A 19,870-nucleotide genomic window follows, 5' to 3' on the forward strand; every position below is an offset into this window, starting at 1 on the left:
TCTCAGAGGGATGTGGAAAAAGTAGCCTGTGCATTTGTTACTTCCAGGCTGGACTACTGCATTTCCTTACTATCAGGATGCCCCAATAGCTCTCTTTTTAAGAATGTATCAAATAGTTGCTTTGGCCATACATAATGTTTTTGCTATCTCTCTGATGGGTTTATTTAGATTTTTCAGCCTAATGATGGCTTCCTTCAGTGATAGGACTTCATATTGAGTTGACCTCAACAGATGCCAAACGCAAATACCAAAGGTGAAATGAACTCTAGACCTTTTATCTACTCCTTGTAAATGAAATAATGAGGGAAACACACACACTTGGCCATGGAACAGCTGAGTAGCCAATTGTCCGACTACTTTTGTTCCCTTAAAAAGGTGGAGGGCACATATAAAATGTGGTGTAATTTCTACACTGTTCACCTGATTTGGATGTAATACCCTCAAATTAAAGCTGAAAATCTGCATTTAAAGCACATCTTGATTGTTTCATTTAAAATCCATTGTGGTGGTACACAGCGCCAAAATGTGGAAACCTGTCAACTTCCAAATATTTATGAACCTGACTGTATATGAGATTAGTGACAGGGGATGGATGAGTTATCATGCCATGCTCTCATGACATGAAAACCAGTTTTCATTGTCTTGGTTCTCTGGGTCTTGAATAATCTACATTGCTGTTGTCACTTAAAGCTACCTTGAAAGTGCAGACTACTGTGATCAACTGTGAATTTCACAAACAGTAGTGTGTTCCAAAGTGGTGGGAAAACAGATTCCAGCCAAGAAATTGGGGAGTGAGACATGCACAAAGAATGCAGCCCCTTCCCCACTGCTGAGCACCTAACAGCTGTTGGTAGAGCTTTACAGTATTTCTTCAGCACAACTGGGGCACCATGGAGCTGTCAGAACTTAACATAGATCAAGAGCAGGTTCCTAAAATGAGATTTGGCCATTTGACAGAACATCTCCAGCGTTGTTTCAATTACGGTGTGGTAAACAACTGACATACTGAATCTACCAGAGATATAGGATGGCAAAAAAATTTTCCGGTATAACATTTTAATTAAAGGCATAATAGTCCCATTGAAACAAATGAAAGATCTCTTCAAGAAGCATTAATGTCATTCTCAGCAAGACCTCAATTCCAGTCCCCAGTTTCAACAGGTAAATTGAGGACATGTTCCTTCATGTGAGTGATAGGAAACAGAAACAATAAAAGGAAGCATAATGGATGAACAGGACTGTTGGATGTCAATTTCTTACCTGGACCCTAGCCTCAGTGAGTTTCGTCCTCTGTGCCAGCTCCTCCCTGGTGTAAATGTCGGGGTAATGTGTTCTTTCAAAAGCTTTCTCCAGCTCCTCCAGCTGCTCTGCTGTGAATGTAGTCCGACTCCTTCGCTGCTTCCTCTTCAGGGGGAGGTCAGGTTCAGATTCCACATCTGACACTTCATCCATCCGACTGCCTGGACAAGCGCATCAAGGACAAACATACTCATCATTAGTATATTTTCCCAAAAGCATGTTATTATCTAAGGGGAAAAAAAAACATTAAGATCTTAATCTCACTTTACCTAAATGAGCGCCATGGTTGGTTGGACATAGAATACTAACAATTACTTGTTGCTTCAAAGCTCACAATTAGTGACATCTTATTTCTTTCATTAGAACATACTATTTCCAATAAAGTTGCTCTCCATCTGTTACTTTACTAAATGAAAAATCTGTTCCTAAAAATGAAACCCCAATAATTAACTGATGACTATTGGGAATGATATCTAATGTCAGTAGCAAGTATGCTGTAATGTAAGATGTTGACACAAATCATTTACTTATTGCTCCAAACTAGAGATTCATTTATTAAACAATTGTCTCAATCCATAGTCAGCAGCATTATCAACTGATTAGACATTAAAACTTATTAAGCACAGTGGGTATAATTCTATATACAGAAAATTCTTAACCACAGACTTGTGACATATGTTGCAGAAGTGGTTAAGATCTATGGGACACATAGCTGCAGAGATGGAGAATACACTATCTACAGATCCAGACTTTAACCACTACAGAGATCATAGTGGGCTATTGCTAGCTAAACCTCTACAATGGTCTCTTTTGCCGACACCAATCTACCTGCAGTCTAAGCAATTGCCTACTTCATTCACTACAGTGTAAATGACAGCAAACAAATCACAGTCTTCCATCTCATTAAATAGTCAGAGGCTCCTGGTGGCTCAACCAGGTATTATGATACAATTTCTGACATGCACATCTTTCGTCCTCTGCCTTATCGGTTAAAATGTATTTTTACCCTGTTTAACTATAACAGCAGTGATTAATTAACAATTTGATTTATCACTAACATCCCTAACATTAAAACTTTATGTATAATGTGCAGTCATTTGCAGCACAGCTGGTTATCCAACTTAATATTCAGCTATAGTCAGGAGAAGAAGAAACGTATCCATAAGATTTAAACCTATAGTTTCTATGTCCAAACCGAAATGAATGTCCGTCGCAACCGACATTTCAGGATACCAGATATGCAGAGTAGCACACTGGGAATTCTTGAAAGCCTCGGCATTTCTGTGTTGTACCCTCAACCTTCAGTTGAGGCTGTTTTGCCTCAACTTCAGGTCTATTTCTTTGTTGTCGGTTCTCAACTATATCAGAGTAAATGCATTCCGAGTTAATAAAATCATGGGATCAATTACAATGTCACTAAAGCATATTTGAAAATGTATGAAAAGACGTTTTGTTTGGGACAGCACTGGTAAATTCTATATCACTAACAGAAGAACCAAGGTTTTTTTATGACCATGGTTCTTCAAGAATTCTCCACAACATCTAAGAATCCACACCCCGTCACAATTGGTCAAATGTTAATTCTGACATCAAAGCTGAGCTAATGCCATCTCTCAAGATCTGTGTCACATCTGCATGTTTTCAGATGCTGTGCTGTTTTACATCACATCGTGTGGAAGTAAAAAAGATATAATGCAGCAATAGGCATATGTATAATTTCCTACAAAGAGAAAGAGGCACAGGGACAGATGATGCTTCAAATGACATGGCTTTCAATAGTTTCTCTGACAAAACAATTTTCTTGTGTTTAATAAATACAGTTCTTTATCAAAATCCGCATATTCCAGCATCCCCTGAGGCATGTCGTTAAGAGTTGGACTGGAATAAGGGGTGCTAATCTTTTCAGACCACCTTGGTGATATCTGTAGCATCATTCTTTAACTGTGGGCCTCAGGGCATCCCAGCTGCACTGGAAGGCTGAAAGTAGTTCCAAAAGGGTTTTTGTTTTTTGGGGGGGTTTTTTGTGCACCTGGTTTCACTCACATACAATATGTCCATGTCTAAGAAGGTTTGTATAGGTTGTTGAAGTTAGTCAAAATTAATTTCTCTAATTATTCAATATCCTTTTAATTTGCAAGCGAATTATTTTGGTTGTTATTACAAATGTCTTTAGAAAATAGTTTAATAAACTCTTTGTGTCCATGCAAGGTTTCATTTATGTGTTTTGTTGGAATAACTGCATGTGGTTAGTGGTGTTAACTGTAGTGATCTGAAGTCATCAGTTCACCACTTTGGCTTCTAAAAGAGCATGTGTTTATAATGATATAATTTATAATAAATGGCATGAATGTTCTGTTAAGTTGTTATTCTGCATTCCTGTGGTTTGGTCATGAGATGTTAGCTGATGTAGCAGTTCGCTGCTGTGCCTTATGCGCTATTTAAGGTGCAGCACAGTTAATGCAAAATGGCAACTGCTTCAGTGTGTTTATATATTCCTATTGTCCTATGACAGATAGGTGACCTGTCCAGGTGAACCCTGCCCTCATCCTAGTCAGCTGGGACAGACTCCAAAAAATAAATTACCTAATGGGCTATCCTGTTACTTGACTATGTTGTCAGTGTAATTTCACATTATATATAGGAATATAGTTTATCTAATTTTACACGTATCCATCTACAAAAAAATACATTTTTTGATATAGATCACTAGGAGGCATAGTCTGTATTATCTGGAGGTATGCAAAAGAGGAGTGATGAGCAACGTAGAAGCCTTTATGTAAGGTTGTTATGCACCTTTGCATATAAATTCTGAAAAAAGACTTATAAAAGTTTGTAATAAAACAAGATGTTGCACAGTTTTCATCATAAAAAAACAAAGAGACAAAAAAAAATTATTTGTGCAACAAAATAACACAATCACAATGTAAGAGCTGTAAACAACATGAGACGCCCTTTTGGTTGCTGATGATCTCAGCAGCTACGTGTTTCACAATCACCACCAACCACATTCATATGTTTATTTAACAGCTATACTATGCTGAGAAATAAAGACCTTAAACCTCCAAGAACTTGTTTAATAATCTGTTCAGACTGCTGAGACTGGACCAGAAAGAAAGGGTTTACATGCTGCCGTTCACTGGGAGCCAAAAACGATTATCTGATGCATGCAGAGACTTATTTCAAATGGGGCTGTCTACAGTGGCATTGGAAAATATTTATAATGAAATATAAAGCAATTCTGTATGGTAGTGTGAACTATAGTAAGACATCATAGAAAACATCACAGAATGGATAATGTGTTGGTAAGATATTCTTTTTAAAATAAGCATCACTTTTCAAACCACATGACTATTTTGAGTAAAAACCTACTGTCTAACTCAGTAAATCATTTGTAATTTTAGGAGAAGATCAAAATTAGTGAAGGGAAATTTAGTATGTGCAAGCTCTGTACTAAAAATTATATCTTTAATGCTAAAATATAATTATTGCTGTTATCCATGAATTTTCAGATGTACTGTTTTACAAAAAAGCAGAAAAAATAGTAAAGCACATGATTATATTTTTGATTGAGATGCCAAATAACAGTTATTTACTTGCATTCCTGAATAGGAAATTTTATTTTAATGGTTGTATGTTATTCTTAATTAATTTCTGAGAGAATTCCAGTGTGCTGACTCACATTTGGGTATAAAAAAGTGAATTCAGTTTGAAGTTTCACACTCTTGTTCAAAATGGTGAAGCGTAGGGAACTCACCAAGAAAGACAGAGTCCGAAGCACTTCATGATGCTGGATGGTCTTTAAGACAAATAAGGCAAGACATGATCTCACAGTGTGGTCAAGAATGCCTTGGACACTATTGCAGAGACTGGTACTTACAAAATGCACCAAGGAAGAGGCCAAAAACAAAAGCTAACTGAAGCAGATGTCAGGCACCTCAAGATTTGAAGTACTAGAGACAGAAGGAAGACCACTGCTGATCTTCAGGCAGAGATTAATGTTTCTAGATCAGAAATCAGAATCTGAGAAAGTCTCCAAAATGACCATTAGCAGATAACTGAAGGAACAAGGCTTAAAGGGAAGAATAGCTGCTAAGATGTCATTATTGAGGTCCTGCAAACATCGAAAAACCTAAAAAAAATTGTCAGGGAACACAAACAGTGGACTATAGATGACTAGAAGAAGGTCCAAGATTGAACTCTTTGGTCAACATCGTCATGTTTATGTCCACGGAAAAGCTGGAGATCATTTTGATGCTAGATACATTGTACTCACAGTGAAACACAGTGGAGATTCTATTATGGTATGGGGTTCCATTTATGGAAACAGTATGGACAAATTAGCTTTAATGGATGGTATTATGAAAAAGGTTGACTACAACATCTTGGTGCATCCTATCTATCTATCTAACTATATATAAATGTGTGTGTGTGTGTGTGTGTGTGTGTGTGTGTGTGTGTGTGTGTGTGTATTAGTAAAGTACCAACAGTTTCATGTTATGGCAAATTTGCCAAAATGTAAGCAAAGTTCAAAAGTGATGTATATAACCATATAAGTGTGAGCATCCAAACTGCCAGTGTTGGAGTTACCTGTAACTCTGTCTGTAATAATGAAAAGTGTTTCATAAAGCGGCAGGTAATGCAAATACATTAAATCCCCATGTTGCTAAAAAAAATTATGGCCTTATGGTATGGTAATATCAAAATAAAATCTTTCAGATTGCCCTTCAGATTGTGATGCCGTGTCTAAGCCTAAGGGATAGTAAGAGCAACCATATTTACGGGCATATAGCATAAGAAAAAGGCTAGCAGCCAAATAGTCTTTGTGGACAGCTGGAACTGTTCTGTCAGATGGCATGAAATGGACAACTGCTCTGGAGACTATAAGTGACTACCACATCTAACATAGTGTGACATACAGAGAACCTGCAAGATTTCTGTCATCATAAGGAACATAGAGGCTTGTGCTTGCAATTTTTATCATGTATTGTGGTTTACTGAAATTTGAAATTTTCTCACAGGTTATTGATTTGTTTGTTTGAACTGAACTGATTTAAGTGCATTCATTGTGTGCAGAAATTGGTCATGTGCTGGTGAGGTAAGAAAGAAAAGGCCCATCAAACTGGCTTAGACAACTACAGGGTCGGCTCTGTAGTTTAATTAAACAAGGAATTATGGGATTAGTGTGAGGGTCCCATTGCAGGCCACTGGAAGAGTCTCAGGGAGAATATCTTTTTGTATTCCCCCTAGCTAACCCCCTTGAAAGCTCCCACTAGAGAATTCTCAACGGATTACATGTGGCTGCAGGACATGCTGCTGCATTAATTAAATCAATTCTTTCAACATTTAGTCACTGCAAAGATTACTTTTTCTAAAAACCGAGGTTAAGAACATATATTTTTACCAACGCATAACTTTTTAAAAAGCCTCAGCCTACAATATACGTCTTGTTTGTTGTTGGAAGGTTAGTGGAAGGATGGGGTGGGGGGATTGTTGCAAAGCAATTTGGCACTAACTCAGCATGACAACACTTGAGGCTGCTGCAGTGGGCTGGGATCACTTTCCAAAGGCACCTCACAGTCCTCGGGGTGCTGCTGTGACGGGATGGACTCTATTTGTTTTCCCTCCACATGCTGTTGGATTTAGGGCAGGAGTGGGGCAGAGGTGGGAGTGAGGGAGGGATGTGAGCAAAATGAGGCTTCCTTGCCTCACAGTATTTTCTATCTTTGGCATTTCTATTCTTTCTCTGAGTCCACACTGCATGAATTTGGCCTCTGTGTGAGAGGAAAGGCCATGGGGCTTGTTTTTTTTTTTTTGCTTGCCTATTTTTTTTTTTATTCTTTTGAATCTCCTTAGTACCAAAACAGTCACCTTATTTTTAGTTCTAGCATTTTGAAATACTCAACATATTCTCAATCCTGGCACACAGAGTAGATGGTGTGTACATCCCACAAAAGTCTGGAATAGTTGCAGAATTTTACAAGCCCTCAGGTAAATATTGATGTAATATTTCCTCCTTCCTTCCTACTGTTCAGAAATTAAATACCAAAAACATTTTATCTGATTAATCTGGATGAATATCTACTCTTGGTTTACTTTACTTTTTGTCAACACTGAGTGTTGAGAGACTTAATCACAGCCAAACTGATGATGCACAAACACGGTTGTCTTGTCACCCACAAAATGTACACAAACCATGTATGGTTGGTGTCAGGAAGAAATCTGCTCAGAAATTTGTCTGTAAATGACAGCATCTGGTTATTCACTGCTGTGGGTATTCATTGTATGTTTGTAGAGGTCTTTCCATTTTCAGAAAAACATCTGCTAGGATTTACAGATGTTCATGGTTCTCCTGACTTTTGGTTATTTACTAAAATATTTAAACACTGTAAGGTCACAGAGGCTGACAGCACTGTTAATAAATACTGGAGTTGTGGTTGTCTTTCATTTTTCTTTTTCTTTAAAATGTTGATATTTTGTTTTTGCAAGAAAAATGTGCTTCTATGATGGTGTTTTCTACATGCTTTTTACACCTTTCCTCACGAACTCAAACATTTGAGCTCTACAGCTGCACACACAGGTGATCTCAATGAGAGTCTAGTGATTAGGTGTTATGGAGACTGGGATTGGAACATGTAATCTTTTGCAGGATAGTACAGTCAAAGTCTTCTTTACTTTCTGTTTTTCTAAACCTAAAATTTATCCAAACTTAACACGACCACTTCAGAAGAGAAGCACACACACACACACACACACACACACACACACACACATATATATATATATATATATATATATATATATATATATATATATATATATATATATATATATATATATATATACATATATAATGTTACACACTTCTTTCAAATGCTACTTTGTGTAAAACTAAACTAACTAAAACATTAGGAACCGAGTATATGCCTGTGCTTGGGCAAACCAGTTTAATTTGAACTTGAAACTTGAATAATATGCGTTTTGCCTTTGGGTTGTCCTCCCAGAGAACAGACTTCATAAAAATTGGGTCACTTGAGAGTGGATTTGTAAAGCAGAGCTGAAAATGAATTTAATAATGATTGGACATGTAAATGACAGTGCACGTCATGATGCGGTGTGGCAGCGTCTGGCCAGTCACAGTCAAAACCTGAACAGCACTGGAGGTTTGATATCACTTGCTAGCAGCAGCCCCATGCTCGCTTTGGAAGACAGCACAAAAAGGATCCCCAGGATGAAAGAGAATAAAGTTTGACAGGCCAGTGGATCAGGAGGGTCAGCTCCTCTCTCCAGCTGATAATGGAAAGCAGAGATTATGGTAATGAGACAGACGCCTAGAGCCGATAGAGGGGCTAAACCTGGACTTCATCTTTGTCTCCACCAGATCCCTCGATTGGCATGCTATGTCTTATCAGGAGAATAGGACCATGATTGTAGCTCTCCACACACACAATTTTAAAAATGTATAAATAGCTAACTGTACACTTTGGTTGCAGACAACACCCTGTTTATGTGAGGGAGTGAATACAATTAGTATAGAGAGACATCCAGGCATTAGCATTTTATCAGAATATTGACATTGTGTGCAGGAACTACACACATATGCAGACAAACACACATACACACAGAATTACGCACGCTATTTTCCTCCACAAAAACAAATCTAATTAAACAATTACCGTCCAATTCCAGCCAAAGCCAGTAATTCATTATTGCAGTAAAATGAGCCATTCTGATTAGTTAATAATGATAGTTGTAATTCCATTTCCCTGTGCAACAGAGAGTGATTTATCACCAAATTAATATCCACTTATGGTTTTCACAATGTGCACTAAGATTGCAGTGTGAGTTGTGTCCTACTGAATTTACAGCTTTCAAATTTCACTCGTAGTTGATTTTTCCTGCACTGAAGAATCAGCCTGAAATGGAATCAACTTCAACCAAGTGGTTTGCTATGATTGTGATGAAATAATCTGGATACAAATGTTGGAAACTGTGCAGGATTGCTGGTAGATTCAAATAATATGCATGATTCAGTAATTCTCTGATAAAATTAACTTTTTGGCAGGCAAATATTTATTAGATTTGTTAAATGCCTCCACTGTCAGCCCCTAACGCCAAGAAACATTGAACAGACAGCAGAAAGCTAGCTTTGCTTGTTTTGTTTTTATTATTATTATTTGATAATGGAGTTTATTTGATTGGTTAGTTATTAATTTGCTTTTATAAATGCTTTATATATTCTTGCGTGTTTTACTTCCAACCATTAGGATGTAAATGCTATATCAAAGCTGTCTACATACTAACTGGAATTCAGTTCTGGTGGAAAAACGCTGGATCCTATTGTTTTTATGTTTGTTTATTTTGGGCATAAAACTATCATAAAATCTATGAAGTAATTATACACATGCACAGAACAGTATGTTTGTGAAAATATGCCAAAATGAACTGTTGACAAAAGTATTTTGTCTTCATATGACTATGATGTTAGTAATCTGATGTTAGTGATTTAGATCTTTATAATGTTCAACCCAATAAGGACCCTATGAAGTTGAAATTGGTTTTAAAATGTCAATATGCACCAGTAAATGAAGAATTTTTTTAAACTTTATTTTTCTTGTTCTGCTTGAGTTCCTCCACCTCACGAGCCTCGTAAGGTTGCCTGAAATAAATAAGAAAGTAACGATGTCTTTTATGGGTTTGGAGAAGTGTAATGGTATTATTTCATGTCAGTAGAACCTGGGTCCAGAAATCATTGTTTTTCAAACTGCTCAGTAATAAAATAGAAGACACAGGCCATACACTGACTGGCAGCCAGTAAGACTGCAGTGTATAAACAGTTGGATCTGGGGGAGAATACTAACAATAATGTGACCCGCCTTGACCAAGACATGATGACAAAAACTGACACAGCTGTAGAGATCTGAATGAAGCTCATTATGGCCCATTTTGAAAGTCATATGAGTTGTATGGTTACATTCAGACAGAGATACATTCTCTCTATGGCACCAATATGTGCATATATATGTATATATATATGTATATATATATATATATATATATGTATATATATATATATATATATATATATATATATATATATATATATATATATATATATATATATATATATATATATATATATATATATATATTCTTATTTTCTTAAGGTCATGCCACAGCATTTCACTTGGATACAAATGTGGACTTTGATGAGGCCAATTCAAAACCTTCATTCTGTTTTTTTTTCAGAAGTCAACTTGTGTTGGATTGTTGTCCTGCTGCAGAACCCAAGTGTGCTTTACCTTGAGGTCACGAACTGATGGCTGAACATTCTTCTTCGGGATTTTCTGGTGCAGAGCAGAATTCATGGTTCCTTCAATCATAGCAAGTCGTCCAGGTCCTGAAGCAGCAACACAGCCCCAGACCATCACACTACCAAGACCATGTTTGACTGTTGGCATGATGTTCTTTTTCTGAAATGCTTTTATGCCAGACGTATCCAGACACACACCTTCCAAAAAGTTCAACTTTCGTCTCCTCAGTCCATATATGGTCAGATATTCTCCCAAAAGTCTTGGGGATCATTCAGATGTTTGTTTGCACAAGTAAGACGAGCCTTTGTGTTCTTTTTGGTCAGCAATGGTTTTCGCCTTGGAACTCTGCCATGGATGCCATTTTTGCCCAGTCTCTTCCTTATTGCTGAGTCATGAACACTGATCTTAACTGAGGCAAGGGAGGCCTTCAGTTCTTTAGATGTTGTCCTGGGTTCCTTTGTGACCTCCTGGATGAGTCGTTGCTGTGCTCTTTGGGTAATTTTGGTAGGTCAGCCACTCCTGGGAAGGTTCATCACTGTCCCATGTTTTCTCCATTTGTGGATAATGTCTCTCACCATGGTTTGCTGGAGTCCTAAAGCTTTAGAAATGGCTTTGTAATCCTTTCCAGACTGGTAGATGTCACTTACTTTATTTCTCATCTGTTCTTGAATTTCTTTGGATTGCAGCATTTTGTTCCAGCTTTTTGAGATCTTTTGGCCAACTTCATTATGTAAGATAGGTTCTATTTGAGCAATTTCTTAATTGAACAGGTCTGGAGGCATTGGGTGTGGTCAGTGAAATTGAACTCGCTTTCCAAAAAATGTGATTAGCCACAGCTAATTCATGATTTAACAAGGGGGGCAATTACTTTTTCACATAGGGCCAGGTAGGTTTGGATAGTTGTTTTCCTTAAAGCATTAAATCATCATTTTAAAACTGCATTTTGTGTTTACTTTGGTTACCTTTGTCTAATATTTAAAGTTGTTTGATGGTCTTTAATACTTAAGTGGGGGAAATATTCAAAAAAATATAAGGGGTAAATACTTTTTCACGGGACTGTATGGATAACATTTGAACATATATCAAGACTCGTCTCATGTAAAGTGAACTCTTTTTTAATGTCTTTTTTGTTTCCATTTTGATGATTCTAGCTTATAGCTCATGAAAATCTGAAATCCAGCACCTCAAATAATTACAATATTGCATGTCAAGTTTGAGTAAATTACCATGAACAGTACAAATAGCATGTATCTCTTAGTTTAGTTCAGTATATGTAACTACAATCATGGAGAACACTTGGAGTGTTGTCCAGAATATAAACATCAACACCCTCCACAAGGAGCCACAGAAGATCACTGCTGAAAAGACTGACTGTTGGCTGTATCAAAGCATATTAATGGAAAATTGACTGAAAGGAAAAAGTGTGGTAGGACAAGGTGCAGAAGCAACAGGGATGATTGGAGACTTTAAAGAATTGTCAAGAAAAGTCGATTCAAGAGCTTGGAGGAGCTTCGCGAGGACTGAGGCTGGTGTCAGTACATTAAGAGTCGCCAAGCAAGGACATCTGAAGGAAAGAAGAACGGTCACATTCCTGGTATCAAGACACTCTTGAACCAGAGGCAATGTCAGAAACATCTTACCTGGTCCAAAGAGAGAAAGAACTGGACTCTCCTTCGACCAGGTAAGTGGGTGCTTCAAAAACACCTCAGTAGTATCATAGGCTGATCGACTGGTAGAGAAGAAAGTGCAGAGAAATTAACAAGAAAGTAGCAACCCTGTCTTCTGGTAGTAGTTTTAAATAGACAAAACATTTACTTATCAGTTGTCAAAAAGACATTTTGGAGCAAACATAACTTACATTATATTGCCGTATTTATTGTAGTCCAGAAAGTTTTATACTCTTGGAGCACACAAAGATTGTGGGGAGGATGTCTGGGCATGTGGTTAGCTTTAGTTAACTTTATCAACATCTTCCTAAATGTTCCTAAATTTTGATACAAATGGTAATTGCAAAAAGCAAAGCAAAGCAAAGCAACTGTAAAAAACTAAGTCAATAATATAAAATTGTGTGGCTCACCTTGGAGATATAATTTTAAGCAGTTGACTCAGAAGTAAAGCAAGGTATACACTACAGTATGGTATGTACACTCTCATGTTTTCATAATGTAGAGAGGCATACTCAAGTGTCATGTCAGCGTCATTTTAAATTCCATTAATTTCTGCTGTACAGGGGTTGGTGCATAAATCTCAGACTCAAAACTTCACAAGCTGTTTAAGTAAAATCATATGCTATCTGAATGCACAAATATGTCAATGTAATTAATATACGATAATTAAGTTTTCTCCAACATATCTATGTCCCAGATAACACCTAACAGACTAAGAAAATAAAGAGGGTTTAGACTCCTTGCTCTATAATCACATCTACTTCTGGGCTCTTTCCTGTCCTTAGCAGCTGAAGAGCTTTGGCGGGTTGTATGTGAATAAATGAGGATAGAGTCAAGTGGAAAGGTGCTGGCTGTGGCCCTTTTAGTCATCTCCTCTCAACTCTTCAGAGGCCTCTTTCTGGTCAGCTGCCTACATGTTACAAAGTGGCTCATCTTAAACAACAGAAGCCTAGAGCCTCACAGTGCCTTTGAGGGCCAATAGAAGCAGCACCTCAGGGGGCTGCTGGCCATGAAAGACCATGAGCAGCCCTGTCACACTCTGCAAGACTTCAGTTAACACTACTAGACTGAGTCACTAAAGCCGAGCAGCCAGGCAAAGTGCTGTCTGCATATTTAAGAATTAAAGAGGTCAAATGGTACTGAGGCATGACATGAAACCCATAGATGGGGGAGGCTGACAAAGTGTACACAACAAGTTTTTTTTAAAAGTATTGCTGCATTTTAATTTTTGAGACTTTGCTTTTTCTAACAGCTTTCATCAGCAAAATTGAAATACTGTTTATTGTCACCTAGTGACAACAAGTGAATGAAATTAATAAAAGCTGAATATATTTATATCCACTCTACAAAATGTTTTCTATACATGGACACCTTTCAAATGGAAGATTTTTATTTTATAAATATGTATTTCGAAACACGGTTTATTGTAATACCAGCCACAGGTTCATTTAATTTTTATGCCTGTACCAACATTACAAAGCCTTGAATTGAAGGTCTAAACACTCAACTAATTGAGGCCAAAGCCAAAGTTTTAACAATTATTCAAAAACACAAAAGAAAACTAAAATCTGCCAGTTGGCACCAAGAGCTGCTCTTGCAACAAAGGCCTGAAATACAAGTCCAAATGGGCAAAACGGAGCTGAGGCAGAGAGCGGCGCTGCAACGATGCCGCTGCCTCTGCACACGTTCCTATTCACACAGTTCAGTATTGTTCCTGCCTTTGTTTCATTACAGCTCCAACACAATGGTATTTAGTCAAAACAAACGCTGCAGAAGTGTATAGTAAGCAGTACGAGTGGAGTGTGTGCAACGCAAGCAGTTTTAAAGTGGTGAGTAAATTATTTGCCAAAAGATTTAGAAACTCTTCAAATACTCTCTGCTAAAAACAAAACAAAAAAAAAGACAAACTGAAAAATCTGAATTTTAGTTGTTTCAATTTGAAAAAATACTTGAATGCATCTCCAAACATATGGTCTCCCAGAAAGCTACAGCAGCTGTTACAGGCAAACTACGTGCTCTCAGTAAATGCTACACAGAACTGGAACTGAACTCAATCCAGCCCACACAAAGATGCTGGCTTTATCAGGGCATTATGTCTTAGCAAACTGCTATTAATGCAAAGTCTTTATCTTCTTTCCTCCCCAGGCACTGGCACGCATGTGTCTTTATTTAGTAGATAAAAAAGTAGCCATAAACAAAAATTGCAGACTGTCAGTATAAATACTGATAGAGATTAGAGCTAGGAGCAAATATAATAATAAGAGGCACTCTTAAGATACAGTCGACACAGCAAAGCCCTCAGTGGACAGCTGCAGGCTTAAAGAAAGCAATTGCAGAAAGTTTTAAAGAGCAATAGAATAATCTTATTTTGGAAGAAAGTAGATTAACAATCAGAGCAGTCCAAAGAAAATGAAGTGATTTGTGCTTGTTGACCATCTTTAAAAATTCTGGTTAAAAAGCTTTGAAATGCACTCTGATACTTTTGTAAGAGATGGGGGAATAGGTGGGCGTTTCATTTGCTGCTTGTCACTCCTGAGGGAAAAATATTCCTCTGCTGATATTACTGGGCCAGACCAAGCATTTTGGGGCCTCTCATATGTCATACATTTGCATTATATAGGTAAAACCTGTCTTATTTCAAATGATTGTAGCTGTCAGTTAAAGCTATCCATACATTAGCAGCTAAAACACATTGAAAAGCCCAAGTAGGAAATCTGCCTGACTGACATTTTTTAAAGCATATCTGTCCACATTTAGTTGTGACTGTTTAATCTGTGAAACCCTGGTGCCCCACAGACTAACAATATAGCAAAGTTCTTTTAAAAAAAAAAAAAACAAAAACTACAAACTAAAAAGCTACATGTTCAATTTCACTAACATTTGTATAGTCTATTTAATACTTAAGAAAACATTATATAATTATAAGGTTTTGTTAGAGTTAAAGAAACAAAATGAGAAGATGAAGATGAAAAACACTATGGATATTTAAAACATTTCCAAAACAAAATCACCTGTTATTGTAGTATTTGATTGATCCTTATCAGCAACCCCAGCTGTCACGATTCAGTCTAATAGTAATGGAATGTTTTAAAGGACAATGCTGACTATCATTCTGTATTCTTCTGACGGACAACAAATCTTATGTAAAGGGCCAACCCTGTTCATCTCTCACTTCACTACCTTGTTTGTGGCCTTCATGTCCAAGCCTACTATTAATAAACGTAAGATACATAACGTACACTTTCAGGCAGTTTCACAAAACAGACAGTCAGTAGTGTTTTTAGCAAAAATTATTCCAACAGGAGAACATTTTTTGGAGACTGTTGTTCGCATTTAGTGCTCTAGTGAATATTTGGGGCAGCAGGACAATATGTGTGGAATATAATCAAAATAAACCACATTGTGTGTGTTGCTGTAATGAAAAGTATATGTTTTAGCAGTTTTGAAACAACAGTGGGGCTCTGTGGCACAGTGGAATAATATTTATACGGCATTATTAGTTAGTGCAATACATTCATTGTTGGTTTGGTTCTGCAAGTAGGGTTTATTAGGAAGTTGAAAACTCTACAATACCCAATGACTTATCCTTTAAAATGTGGCTTGCTGGCCAATTCAGTCACAAATGCATGCATTTTCAGTAACAGTAGAAGCTTTGTAATGTCCTGTACTATGAAATAACAGTGAAGTGAAGACAACACTTCAAATTTTTTCTCTGCTTTGAAATACTACTTCTTCTAATCTATGTATACAGTGGAAAACCAGCTTGTGAAATCTTTTCTTTGATTGTGTGAATGAGCGCAGTAGTAGTTTCCAGTGTAAGACAGACTCTGCTGGTTGCAGCTGACTGACCCAAAATGGCTGCACTCAGAACTGACCATCGCTCTCACAGCTGGTGGAGCGGAGAGCAAATTTCTGATTTGCGACACTCTGAGGACATGTTTATTGCCTTTGTGCACAAGAACAAAACCTTTTTCTCTTTATCTTTCTTTGTCCCTTCTTCAGCTGTTGTGTTAACTACTAATTAGGCTTGAAATGTGGGCATCACACCCATATAATGACATAGAATCTGTCCAAAATTAGGGATGTTCATTCTCTTCAAAAACGTAGGTTCATGTGAACATAGATATGTGAACTTTTTTAAATAATCACAGCATGAGTAAATGGTGGTGTGGATTTCTTCAAAGAGACATATCTAAATTTTGATTTTTTTTTTTTTACACATACATTGTATGTAATTTCTCCATTTGCTCCAGTTTGGGGATAAGTTATAATTATTTATTATATATACATTAATGTTGATTCCTGACCAGGGAATTCCAAAATGGAAAAAAAAAAAAGCTAAATAAGCTACACTCAAAGCAATGTGAGAGTTTGCACAAGCTGTAACTAAAATGCAACCTGAAACCATAAAAGCATTTCCAGTTACTACCATTGTAGGAAAAACCAAGAGAGTCATGAGGATTTTAGGACTGGTTCACAGCCTGAGAAAGCAACTTAATAAGCAAAACTCTGCTTCCTGAAGCTGCTCGACTCTTCATGCAGAAATTAAATAAATGGAGTGTAAAAGGAGAAAGAGCATTTGGTTGGGAGAAACAGAGTATGAGTTTCCTAAAATTCTAAAGTCAACATCCACCCACCACAATGAGACCTTCAACCTGCCCATCAAACTGCAGAAAAGTTCACCGATACTCACTGATGCCCATTTTTGTTGTCATCTCAGTAATCTCTGTACTACACTCCACTCCAACACTTTCCCAGAATGTTCTGTTGATTTACTTACTTTTCAAAGCTTCAAACAGAAAATTGAGAAGGCAAAAATGAACACATTCATGGTGGAGTTCATCAACTCCTTCTCTACGTATAGAGTGCAAAGTAGTTTTCATACGCCCATGAAGACTTTCTTCTCTCATTAAATCACATTTCAGCCTTAGCTGACCACAAATTATGAATAAAATATGTGGGAAATGTTTGCCTTAATTCATAATAAACAGCATCTCCCCTCTAACACATTCTTTATATCAAGTGAACGTAACATAAAAAGCAGTGGTTTGAGGAAGTCACAGTTTTTTTATATATATATATATATATATATATATATATATATATATATATATATATATATATATATATATATATATATATATATATATATATATATATATATATATATATATATATATATATATATATAAGATCGCATACATTTGTCCATAATGCAGAACACTCAAGCATATATCATTTTGTGAAAATAAAATCATTTAAAGTCCACCACTGTTCTCAACAATTCAACTGTTGTCTTACTGAGTTTTCTATCTCCTTAACATTGTTTGTTTTTTCACTAAATGAAACCATGCCACCACTAGGTATTTCAGAGCAACTGTTAATGTAGAATATGTATTAGGTAGTATCAAGACACCTGCTGCTTGGAGTGGCTGTACGAAGCACAAGGTTTTTGATTCTACAATGACAGCAGTAAAAAAAAAAAAAAAAAAAGAAAGTGTAAAGTGGACCACAGCAATCCCTCCCACTGCAATTGCATATTCATTCAAAGCAGGAGCATTAGAAATGCCGATCAGCTCAGCAGCGCAGAGGAGAAGCTTTCCTTTCAGCATTTTGCTGTTGTCTAGCTCAATCGTGTCACTTTGAGGGAGTCTATTCAGAGGTATTCATGCATCTGCCTTCGGGACACAATGGCCGCCACTTTATAAACTGTCAGCCTGCTTGCCTCAAGCCTTTGGTACATATTGTTTCCTTTCTTTAATAAACTTGGAGGAGTTCATCAACTCCTTCAACAGAAAATGCAGGCACAAAATAACAGACAGGCCTCCTCGCTCATTGTACATTTTTTTCTCTTCTTTTCTTGTTAGTAACTGTTTGTGTATCAGCAGACAACATCAGAAAGCAAACATTCGAGCTGTTTTCTGTTCACATGCTTGTCCTCTATAGCTACTTGCACAGAGGGAAAAAATGTAAAACCAAAATGACTTTAAGGCCAACATTTGTGAAAAGGCTACATTTTTCCAACCAAGTCTTATTTTCAGATTCTAAACATAATTCTTTCATTGATTGTTGCTAAAATCAGACTGCATGATCACATCACCCTTCCTGAAGAAAGAAATGCCTCTCTTCCAGAGACATCTATGTTTCATATGACAGTCAAGATACATGTAACTCCACCAAACAATATAAGACAAAATATACTCATCTGCACAATTTTAAAGCTAAGCATATCCACATAGTCACACAATCAGTTTAGATAAATTAGATGAATTTGAAGGTGTTTTGAGTCCGTCACATACAGCCCCATCTGACTGACGATGTGTAACCACATTTAAATCAGAAACACAGGTGCAATATGGATTGTGTGGTTCATTAAATACAAGGCACACACAATTCTCATTGGTTTAGCTATTTGAGCAAATATATTTACTTTATCTATCTGATTGAAGGATGTTAAGAACAATATCCAATTTCTCCAAGACATTTTAGATTTAGGTTTGAATCCTTCTCAATGGTTTCACCATTGCTCATAAAGAATGCAATCAGATATAATATTTTGATATACTTGTCGGTATAAACAGTATGGCAAAAACTCTGAAATTCATATAGTCTTTCAGAACATATCATCATTTCTCCAACACTGAAAAGAGGTAAAGTGATAAACTGATAATAAACAATGTATTAAAGCTACAAACGTATCAACTGCACAGGTCGGCAGACGATCACAGGGCCAACTCAAAGAGACAGATATGCTTATCCTCTATAGCTATTTGCACGTGGAAAAAATGCTCATGTTCACACCTATGGCTGGTTTAGAATCACTCATTAACCTAAGCATGTCTTTGGACTGGGAGGAAGCCAGAACACTCCAGACCAAGACTCAAACCCTGGACCTCCTTGTTGCAGGGCGACAGCTGCGCCACGTTGACGCCTAATTTCAAAACATGAAAAAAATGTAAAGATGAAAAAATAAAACTAGGCATCTATCTGTGCTACTCTCACTACTTTTCCTTTGTTCATATTAAACCCTATGCCACTGGCACTATCTTAAGTGCTACTAAACTTTGAAGGGTTGGGAGGACTATCACAATAAAACACTACTGTGAAACGACACTAGTCATATAAAGCTATATATTAAAGCTCTGAAAAGCATTGCAATGTTTAGCTTTTTAGGTTGTCATTAAAGTAGACCATAGAAATTACTGATTACATGATTAATGGTTTTCTCTGTCAAAGTATGCAACATTGCATACAACATTATACTAAGATATGTGTTATTGATTCATATTCAATTCATGCATTTCAACAATCGCATAGTTTGTAAAAAAAACAAAATATTTCAGATGTGACAAGAGCAAAACGCTCTAACATTCTGTAAGATCAGCTGACTAATACAAGGTAGCTAGTGTAACAGAGTGTGGTCCCTGATCTTTTTAAACGAGGTTGCAGTATGAACAATGCTCAGTTCCCACCATGACCGGAGAGTGTGGTAAATATGTGGCTCAAATTATTTTAATGCAGTGAAGGAGAAATGGCCATTAATCCACTTTCATACCTTTCAGCAGCGTGAACATTTACTCTGCCCCCCTAAAA

General features: G+C 36.9%; 1 protein-coding gene across 5 annotated transcripts in view; it reads right to left on the bottom strand.

The window, feature by feature from the left end:
• LOC111588280 (paired box protein Pax-7-like) overlaps nt 1–19,870 on the bottom strand; it is a 107,219-nt gene that overhangs the window by 48,843 nt on the left and 38,506 nt on the right. For all 5 annotated transcript variants that reach the window (XM_035943074.2, XM_035943073.2, XM_035943072.2 and 2 more), the window contains one exon: nt 1,261–1,460. In XM_035943074.2, coding sequence (XP_035798967.1) covers nt 1,261–1,460 — 200 coding nt within the window. The remainder of the gene's footprint in view (nt 1–1,260; nt 1,461–19,870) is intronic.

Source organism: Amphiprion ocellaris, chromosome 8 (assembly GCF_022539595.1).
Source record: "Amphiprion ocellaris isolate individual 3 ecotype Okinawa chromosome 8, ASM2253959v1, whole genome shotgun sequence".
Taxonomy (NCBI): Eukaryota; Metazoa; Chordata; class Actinopteri; family Pomacentridae; genus Amphiprion; species Amphiprion ocellaris.